Source organism: Hibiscus syriacus, unplaced genomic scaffold (genome assembly GCF_006381635.1).
Source record: "Hibiscus syriacus cultivar Baekdansim isolate YM2019G1 unplaced genomic scaffold, ASM638163v2 tig00112888_pilon, whole genome shotgun sequence".
Lineage (NCBI taxonomy): Eukaryota > Viridiplantae > Streptophyta > Magnoliopsida > Malvales > Malvaceae > Hibiscus > Hibiscus syriacus.
The window spans coordinates 658,146-669,356 of NW_024063415.1; the positions used below are offsets into that span (position 1 = coordinate 658,146).

Consider the following 11,211-nt stretch of genomic DNA (forward strand, 5'->3'; position numbering starts at 1 on the left):
AATAATGACGACTTATGAGGGAAGGGATCGGGAATTTTATGAGAAATTTAAGATTTTTAAAAAGTTAATAATTTTGATTTTTTAAATAAAATTTTTAAAAACTTATAAAAACGTCGTGTGTTACGTTTTGAATGTTTGACGATTTGTTAATATTTATGACTAAATTGATCTTAAAATGATTTTGAAAATATTAAATATTTGCTTTAAACAAAAAATAAAATTAATAAGATATATAATTATTTTTTAATTAAGCGTTAATATTATTCCAACCAAAATCAGTGTATCCCTGACGAGACAATTGAAAATATTAACAAAGTGACAAACAGAAAGCAAAAGCGGAGGCGTATATAAACGGAGTTCACGGGCTTAGAATTTGTCAATTCCCACTTGATAGTTGATATTATTCCAAAACCCTTTTCTCTCTCCTCTCCTTTCCCACGCAAAAACACTAGAAAACTATAGTCTAATATGTTCACTGCCATCTTCTTAATCTTCTTCATTCTCTTCAACAGCTCCGCCTGCCATGGCGGCCCAATCCAAACCATTGTGGTCCTAGTCATGGAGAACCGCTCTTTCGACCACATGCTGGGATGGATGAAGAAAATCAACCCCGAGATCAACGGTGTTGATGGGATTGAGTGGAACCCTCTGTCCACCACCGATCCCAACTCGGAGAAGTTGTTCTTCAAGAATCAAGCTCACTTCGTGGACCCCGATCCCGGTCACTCTTTCGAAGCCATTCGGGAGCAGGTTTTCGGCTCCAATGACACCTCCGCCAATCCTCCGCCCATGAATGGCTTCGCTCAGCAAGCTTCCTCCATGGATCAGTCCACTAATATGTCAATGTCTCAGAGCGTTATGAATGGATTTGACCCCGAAATGGTCCCCGTTTACAAGTCTCTTGTCTCGGAATTCGCCGTATTTGATCGGTGTTTACTGTTCACTCACTCCTCTTCCGTTTTGCTATTTTTTTCCCTAGATTTGAATTTTTGGAAAATTAAGCATTGATTGAATTTATTAACCAGGTGGTTCGCCTCCGTGCCGTCATCCACGCAGCCGAATCGTCTCTACGTCCACTCCGCAACGTCCGCCGGAGCGACGAGCAACATTCCGTCACTCCTAGTTAAGGGTTATCCACAGAGGACGATATTCGAGAATCTCGACGACGCCGGAATATCTTGGGGAATATACTACCAGAACATTCCGTCCACACTGTTCTACAAGAATCTCAGGAAACTCAAATACTTGTTCAATTTCCGTCCGTACGGGCTGAGCTTCCGGAAGCACGCTAAGGAAGGGAAGCTGCCGGGGTACGTTGTGGTGGAGCAGAGGTACCTGGACACTAAGGTGGAGCCGGCAAACGACGATCATCCGTCGCACGATGTTTATCAAGGGCAGATGTTCGTGAAGGAGTTGTACGAGACGCTGAGGAGTAGCCCGCAGTGGAACCAGACCTTGTTGATCATCACGTACGATGAACACGGTGGGTTTTTCGATCATGTGGCTACGCCGGTCAGTGGGGTGCCCAGCCCAGATGATATTATGGGTCCCGATCCATTTTTCTTTAAGTTCGATAGATTGGGGGTACGAGTTCCGACCATCATGGTCTCTCCTTGGATTGATAAGGCCACCGGTAAGTTCCATTTTCATCCTTTGCTTTTTCTATTTCCTACTAATTTCATAATCATCAGTAAATTTTACATATCTTTTGAACGACACATTCCACTTATACATATGTAATATATTATCTAAATTATTTCGTCTCTCTTCCACGTATGAATCAAAGTATACTATATATTTAGAATGTTTGAATCTATACACTATGATACAACAATAGTAGCAGTACTACTTAACTTAAGATTTAGTCTATATGTATTAATAGTAATAAATTTCTAAGATTTACTTAGATATTTTAAGTAAAGTAAAGAATTTAAATTCGAGTTGTAAATGACAAAAAATTGAATAGAAAGAGTCATCACATGATAGATACCTATATTATCTAATTTAAATTAGTCATCAATAGATAAAAAATTAATAGTTAAATAAAAAAATAATAATAAATCTAAGATTTATTATATAATGAACCCACTAAGTGACCTAAGTGGTTAAATGTCAAATGGGGTGTTACTTTTTCTAAATGTCACGTATACAAGCATTTGTGTCTGTATGTGTCATAAATATTTAAAAAAAAAAATTAACAGATATTATAATTGTAAACACCATGAACTCCTCAAAGACAATAAAGATTTAAATTTATCAGGATTTCATAATAATTTAATAAATAGTCTTTATATTTTATTTTTTTTTATAAAATTGAGCTATTATAGTATTTTTATTTAAAATATTGAACTTACTATTAATTTTTATATGATAGTTGTAAAAAATATAAAATAATTATTTAATTTTCAAGTTTATTATATTATAGCTTTCATATGAACAATTATGGAATAAAAAAATTATTTAAAAAAAATAATACAGTTTTAATTTCATAAAAATATGATATAAAGATTAGATTTTAAATTTTAAAATAGTATATTTTAATTTCTTAAAAACGAGAAAGGAAATCTGCCTACCACCAATATATTTCATACAGAAGGAGAAATAATGGGTCATGATAGGAAGCTTAGATGGGGAAGTGAAATTCACCTTTTTGTAGTATTTATACTGTGTTGGTAACCTTTTTTTTCTCTATTATAATCTATGTTTTCATAAATGAATAATTGAGAAATTAATAATTTGTTTTATATAAAAATGCATATAATGATATTTGGAAGCTTACTTCTTAGGGGGCGTTTGGATAGAGGTATTTAGGATTCCCGGTAGGAATATTTTTTTCCTAACCAAGTATACCCATGTTTGGTTGAATATCATTTCCCAAGTTAAGGTAATATTTGTTTCCCATCAGTGAATATTCCTGGAAATGTTATTCCCTCGCACCCCTCAGGTATTCTTTCATTCCGTGTGTTAAGTGCTAAAATACCCTTATTTTTCCGTTTCCATCGCGATGTCTTTGTATGTCTCTCTGTCATTTTCGTGATCGTTTACCATCCATTTTCGTGTGTTAAGGCCTCTGCAGTCATCGTCCCAAGCGAAACATCACGCCGTTGTCGCCTGTTTGTAGACACCAACATGTATGTCTCTCTCTTCTCCTGGTAAGATTTATTCCCCTCTCCCTTTCTTCTCCTCTCCTTTTCTTTACAATGTTTTACTTGTTTAATTTTTTCAGAAAAATTAGTGTAATCGATTTAAGTTAACCTTGAGCGATAGTTTCCTTATAGTTGTTGTTTTGCTTGGATCCATTCTACCATTTTTTTCATAATCTTGTGCAGTATTTGAGTTTTAATGGAAGATTGAATAGTCTTAAAGAGGGGTTGTAAACTGTAAAGTAAAAGCAAGGATATTTGATAGGGTCCAGTTATATTCATAGTTGAATCAATTAGGGTTCTTCAAAAAAAAAATTAACGCCGAGTTCTTTTTCCTTGGTTTTATAATCCAAAATATTTTCCACTCCGTATATCAATTTAATGGCTGTATCGTCCTTCGATTCACTTCTGTTGTCGTCTTTGTTGTTCTGTTTGGATTATTGTTCAGTTTTTCGTTTCGTCGATAATGGGTTAATTTCAAAGCTATCTCATTCTTAGATTTTTAGTAGACCTTGTAGTTTCTAACATATTACAACCGAAGGCGGAGAAGTAATCACCGATATGGGTAAACGTAGGATTTTTTGTTCCGAAATTCTTTCTTTGCGTAATTTTTGCTAATTAATTTGATTAACGTTTTGCTTTTACCTTCTTTTTCTTATATAGTTTATGGGTTATTATCTCTCCAAATTGATATTAATAGTTGCGTTTGAAGAATAAGAATTTTCTATCATTTGTTTTGGGGTGTGTTTGGCGTTTATTTTATTTATATTTCGTTTAGGGTTTTTTAGCTAAATAAAAGGAATATATGAATTTTGCAGGTAAAAATCAGCGTAAGAATAAGATGATGCTAGATAGTGACGATGATAGTAGTAGTGTAAGTTCATCGTCTACCATGCAATCGGATCAATTCTCAGTTTCTGGAACTGAAGAACTCGAATTTAAAAAGGATAGTTTACTTGATGAAGCTGTGGATACTTTGTACGAAAAGAGGTCTGATATTGTTATTTTTTTGCTATATTAGCTTACTTATGTTTTGGATGAAAATTTGATGAAGAATTGTTTACATTTTTTAGGGAAGAATTGTTTGGTTAGATGAAATTAGTTACGTAGCCATATTTTAGAGATTTCTCAAATTTTTTAGAATTATTATAGTTTTGAGTTGGATTTGACTCAATTAGTGTTTTTCACCTTTGTTGATGAAGGGGTTCTACGATTGAGAAGGCATTGGCCTCGATTATTGAGGCTTTCAACAGCGACTTGCAGCATCAGTTCGTGGAGAAGAAGTGAGTTGCTCTTTTTCCAAGTGTTTCTTAATCTTGGTTTCGATTTATTTTATTGCAAGGATTGCCCAATGTATTAGGACCATGGTTCTATGAGATTTCATGTAGTTTTGATTGGTTGGCGAGAATTCATGAATTGGTTAAAACATTGGCGCCCGAAGAATTAGAACTATCTCTCATTTAGTGGGATTCATTTGTTAATCAGACTTCAGATTCAATACGTTACATTAGATTGTGATTTTCTATTGCCGAGCAAATTTGCAGTTGTGGTTGCAAATGTTTCTTTTGATTTAAAATGTGGTTTGAGTACTTGAATCTATGTGCCTCTAATGGTCATGTTATCTTTTTCCGTTGTTCAGATTTGCTACATTACTGCACCAGTGTCTGAATTCTATCAAAAAGGGGTCCAACAAAGAGATATCTTTAGCTTCCCATGTTATTGGTTACTTTTGAAAGCTTTTGCAGATTCTAATGCATAATGCATGGAAGAGACCACACGAATTAAGTATTCAATCTGATAAATTTCTTTTTGTAGGTTTGCTGGCTTTAACTGTTGGTTCTGGAGATAATGCACGGGAAATATTGGAGGAGTCGATAATGCCTATTTCACAGGCTTCTAAATCTGGTTCTGAATCTTCTAAGATAGCTTCGGTATGCAAGAAGTTCAATTGAGATTTGTTCTACTTCTAGTATTTTGTTGGTACTACAATGCTTAACCAGTTTCTTTTTTCCTGATTTCCTGTTATAGTTACTGGAGTGCTTGGCTATTATCACTTTTGTTGGGGGGATCGATCCAGAGGAAACAAAAAAATCAATGCAAATTATGTGGCAATCTGTTCATCCTGAGTTAGGTTCTAATGTAAGTATCCTGATTTTCATTAATTGAAAAACATCGAATAGTGTATTGAGGTTCACTGCATCAGTTATTGTTTTAAATTGTTCTTTTTCTAGTGGGGTGTAGTCTTAAATTCTCTTCATATATATCATGGTTATAAATGTACTTTTGAGTTTAAATATCAGAATAGTAGGTTAAAAAACCTTGTGAGACTTCAATGTTTCCCCAGTATAATGGGATGAGACTGATCAATCTTGGAAAAATATGCAGATCCATAGCATATTTGTCTACTTTGCTAGATAAGGATGACCGATCTTTCCGCATTGCTGCTGGAGAAGCACTGGCAGTAATTTTTGAGATGGGAAGCTTAGAGAAGTTTGTTGCTGAAGCTAAAGGTTCAAATATTGGCTCAATATCTGAAGGAAATAAATCTAAAGAAGGATTCTTACAGATACAAGGACTGAGGGGGGAAATTCTGAATCAAGTCAGAGACCTCTCTGTGGAAGCTGGTGGTAAAGGTTCTGCCAAGAAAGATCTTAATAACCAGAGGAATTTGTTTAAAGATGTTTTGGAGTTCCTCGAGGTACTAATATTGTTGTCTTTCATGTTCATGACTTGCAATTCTAGGACATCTCATGTTAACTTTTATCATCTTGGTGATGTTAGGATGGTTATTGCCCGGAGACATCAATGAAGATTGGCGGGGATTCATTGCAGACATCAACATGGTCTCAGTTGATTCAGGTTCCTCTTCTTCCTCTTCCTGTTCTTTGGTTTCTTACATTAGTTATATGCCATGAATTCTTATATTATATAAAACTTCAATGCTACAGCTGAACTTTTTGAGGCACTTTCTTGGTGGAGGTTTCACTAAACACATGCAGGTCGGTCTTCTTTTAGTGAAGTTGATGCTTCTTGGTGCAGTTTGCTTGTATTCTATTTTCCGGTTGATTAAGCTCGACATATTTTGTTTTACTGTGTGCAGGAAAACGAGTTCTTTCGAGTTGTTTTTGGTTTTACTCCGAAAAGGAGGAATCTTCTAGGCAGTGCACATATATCCAACGGTCAAAAGGTCGGTTAGCTTGACCAGAATGTTTAATTAACGATGTTAAGTGTTTTGTCTTTGAATGCTTTCTATGATATTCTGATTATAGGTATAAGATATTGGTCTATAATTCATTAGGCCATCACTGAGGCATGAACCGCTATATAGTTTTGACAGAATATTTATATTCTAGGTTGACGTATGTGAATAGACTTTCTCGGACATGCGAAATTGATATAGATTTATTGGGATTGTGTGGTACAGAGAATGTTGAAATCACCAAATTCAGTTATCAGCAAAGCAAGAACCCAGATCTTGAACAAGCGGCGGATGCAATCTAAGGTAGGTTTTTTCTGTGTTTGATGGGGGACATGGATGTAGTGTTTCCCAAACAAAGTTCCTGGTTAATGTTTTTGTTTTTTTCTTGATGTATTCAGGATAGGAACTTTGGGCACTTTGCTGTAAATGCTGGTGAAGACGACGCATAATCTTCTATATGACAGTGATTTATTGAGATTCAAAACTGATAATGTTAAATTTTTTATTTTATATTATATAGTTTCATTATTGTGTAACGTTGATTGGTTTGTACAAGGCACCAATGAGAAATTTGGATCGGAATTGACATATAATGAATAAGCAGTTAATCCGCATGATCACTTCTGTAATGATCTAATGATGTATCTATCGAGTTGTGTTTACATAATATTACTAGGATCGTGTTATAAATTTATAGATAAAGTATGCAGAATTAAATATAAATATAAAAGATAAATAAATAAATTATTGTACATATAAAATATAATAAATATTATATCTTAGATAACAAAAATAATTTACAACTTTTTATTATTATGAATGTCTATGATAAATTATTGTATATAGAAGAATGTAAACCTTGTCGATTGAAAAATACAAGAAACCTTCCAGTGAATGCGTCACGTATGAACCGAAGCTAATTTTCACAATATAAACATTTAGTTAAATGTTGATGAAAAATTTTAATATATTTTTACATAAATTATGCAAAATTTAATATTAATTAAAATTAAAATAATATATGATATATTTAAATACTCAAGTAATATATTATCAACAAATATAATTTTTTTATAAATAATTTTTATTTAAATATTTAGAATTTCACTTGTTAAAAAATATAGAACAAGGACAATTTGGTAAAATATACATTTCACTAATCTTTTATTCCTTCAACCAAACACTGTAATTTTACATTCCTGCCAAACCAACCAAACACAGTAATGTAACATTCCCAGTAATTCTATTTCCTGGTAATCTTTTATTCCCACTGGTAATCTTACATTCCATGAACCAAACGCACCCTTAGGGGGTTTTGGATAGAGGAATGTGGGATTCCCATGGGAATGGAATCCACATTCTCCCGTTTGGTTAGGCCGGTAATCTCATTCCCGATAATGAAGGATTATCAATAGTGAATTTTTTGGGATATATTATCGGGAATGTAATTACCTCCCTTTTCTTAGATATTGTTGGATTACCGACATTTTGGACTAAAATGCCCTTAAATTATTTTTTTTTCAAAAATATTCTTCTTCTGTCATTGAATAATAAAAATTCTACGAAGGTTAAATTACAAATTTATCCTTAAATTATTTTAGATTTTTAAAAAAATATATAATTAAAATTTTATATGAAGTTCAGGGGTTAAAATAAAATTTTACCCTTTCATTAACCCTTTTTTATATTTTTAATTTTGTAAAAAAATTATATAAATATTATGAATTTAAATTTTTTAAAGAAAATATATAAATATTTTACAACTTGTAATATTATACAAATATATAATAAAGACAATTTGGTCAAATATACATTCCAATAATCTTTTATTCCTTTAACCAAACACGATAATCTTACATTCATGCTAAGCCAATCAAACACAAAATACAACATTCTCAGTAATCTTATTCCCTGATAATCTTACATTCTCATTGATAATCTTACATTCCGTGAATACAATCACTTGTCCCTTTCGATCATTGTCAAAACAGAAGGTGAAACTTTTGTTTAATGGAGAAGCAAAGCTAGCCAACCAAAAAAGTATAGGCAGCAATATATGACCTTATCCTAACCAAAGCCAACAACATTGTGTGCTGAGGGGAACAAAATGGTAAAGGGGGAGTTAGGTTTAAATTCATATTTGACTCCACCACAAATATATATGGAGAACTTTGCCCTAACAAATTGGTATGTAGATATTAGATTCATACTGTGTAATACTTTCTTTATGTAGAGGTGACTACTTGATTGAGTCAAATCATAATATTTCGAGATATTTGAGTTTATATTTATATTTAGTTGTAAATATTTATAATGTTATGGTACTAGTTGATTTTAATTTAAACGATTTTCTATAATTGTATATGATATACATATATATTTTTTTATATTTTATTCATGTGTAATATGTATATATCATGCATAGTTGAATTTGAAATTTTTTCGAACTAAGTCGAGTCATATAGAGTTGATTTTTCTAGTCAAATAAAATAAAATAAATTCATTTTTTTCAAATCCGGTAGAATGTTGCTCCCTTTTATCTTTGTGTCATAAATCTATCATCTTATACTTACTCTATTTATATTTCGTTTTAACAAAAAAATGTTATCGGTTTAAAAAAAACTATAAGTTTTAGAATTTATATGATACATTGGTGGTATATAATTTTATGTATTATGAGTGAATTAGATATTAACACATCACCCATAAAGTTCCATTTTTGATGATGTGTTGTCATATAATTCACAAACGATATATATAGCTATATGGAGTATCATCAATACATCAAATATTCTCCGTATTATATAATTTGAAGTTTTTGAACTTATCCGTATGATTAAATCCCATCTCCTCACCAATTGATTGGTTTAAGGGATAAATAGTGTGATATCGCTTAAATAAGTCTCGAGTTCAAGTCATTATGTATGTAAAAAAATTTCATTATAAGACTCGTCCATCAAAACCAAGTATGCAATCCGAGTCGGTCGGATTAATAAGGCAAAAGCTTGAAACCGAAATGCAAAACAAAAAAAATACCATATTCTCTTATCTATTGAATTTAATGAATCTTGTCCTTTTTCCTTTATATATTATTATATGAGAAAACATGAAGTTGTGAATGATTGAGCGGTTAGCAATTTGAGAATCTAGAAATGGGTAAGAAGATTAGTAAAATAAGGAGCAAATAATTGTTGTGAATAATGGCCTTCTTTTTGAAGCAGTTGTTCATGGGGGAAATGGAAAACCATATCCCACATCGGAATTCGAGCACTCATCGATTCCAGCAACGGTAAAGAAGTTGTTCAACCTCAGCTCTCCATTCCTCACCAAAAGAGACGAATGGGCTGCCACTTTTGAGTCCATTCTCCAAACTCGGACTGAGCCCAGAACTGATTGTCCAGGTCACTTTATTTCTCCTCTTATCGTACTTGTCCAGAACTGATTGTCCGGCGAATCTGTTGTACATCGAAAATATAAATTAGATTTAACCCTTTAGTTATAAAAAAAAAATATGATATTATGCTAGTTAGGCAGATGAAGTTGAATTTTATTAATTAGGGTTTTGAAATTTTGAATTTTTTGGGTTTGAATTATTGTAAGTCCAAATTGTTTGAACTTGTTAACATCTTAACTTAGAGTTATTTTAGATTATTCTATTACATGTGTTGTTAGGAATGAATATGAATCGGTTTCAGTTAACTCAATTTGATCCAAATAAAATAAACACTTTACTTGGAACTTGAGTTGACACGGATTTAGGGAGATTACATCCTACCTAAAATCTAACTTGTTTTGTGAGATAAAACTCGGTTCTAATCTAATTTGAATTTATCTTCCAAAAAACTTGATCTAATTATTTTATAATAAATCGAATTAGATAGAATTTAAATCTATATTAATGATTTGGATTAGAAATCACATTTTTCCCACTATTTTACATTAGATTTTTTTTTATAAATGTAATAAAAGCCTACGACACATTTAAAAGGAGTGTCGTACTCAAATATGGAAAATTTAACCTCATGTCATTTGAACTATAACCTGCAAACTCGTTATCAGAAGACTAGATTTTAGTAGTTCTTTTTTGGCACCTACCCACATAGTGGTATGTGAATTGTAGTGTGTGTGTATATATATATATAATTGCTTTTACATGTGAACGTTTTGAAAATGGTAAATGTAACATTGAACAGAAACGCTGCCGACGCCAGTGAGGATAAGGGAAGGCGAGGTGAACGAAGAGGCGCGGCTGAGCGAGTTCCAGCAAGAGCTGGTGCAGCTGGCGGCAGTGCTGAAGGGAGATCATATCCTCACAAGTTACCCTGAAAGGATAGGGAAGAAAATGAGCGTCAAAGAAGGGAAAGAGTACATGGAAGATGCAGTTAAACGGTTCTTCGAGGCCGGCCGTTTCGCGAAGAAAATGGGAGCCGACGACGAGCACGTTGTTCAAATGAAGCCTTCCCTGACTACACGATCATCAAAACCTTCATCTCAACATCCATAAGCTGATAGCAAATGAGAATATGTATAGCAATGTTAGTGCCTTTCAAGTTGTACTATTATCGACGTTCAGAGAAATAGAGGAAATGTTGAGATAACATCTCTGTATTTTCCAGAGTATTTATGTCATTTACATGAACTTGCTTATATCTATAGTATGCTGCAACATTGTGAAATCCCTATTGGATGAAGAAACCTGTAGAAATATCCAAGCTACACCACTGTTTTCTCTAATATTTATTCTTTTTTCTATTAAAATAGATATATAAAGTTTCAAGTTAGAATGAATTTAAGTTTGTCACAGTAAAATATAAATTAAAAAGTCGTCTTTGTGGTAAAGGAATTGTTGTTATTCTTTAAATATTCGGG

General features: G+C 32.7%; 1 protein-coding gene and 1 pseudogene across 1 annotated transcript; both read left to right on the forward strand.

The window, feature by feature from the left end:
• Positions 1 to 439: 439 nt before the first annotated feature.
• On the forward strand, positions 440 to 10,846 carry LOC120184364 (non-specific phospholipase C2-like). Its single transcript, XM_039188855.1, has 4 exons — positions 440 to 929; positions 1,026 to 1,633; positions 9,564 to 9,743; positions 10,536 to 10,846. The coding sequence occupies exons 1-4, from the start codon at positions 469 to 471 to the stop codon at positions 10,844 to 10,846; spliced, it is 1,560 nt and encodes a 519-aa protein (XP_039044786.1). The 5' UTR covers positions 440 to 468.
• Positions 3,471 to 6,888, forward strand: LOC120184366 (annotated as a pseudogene).
• Positions 10,847 to 11,211: the final 365 nt, after the last annotated feature.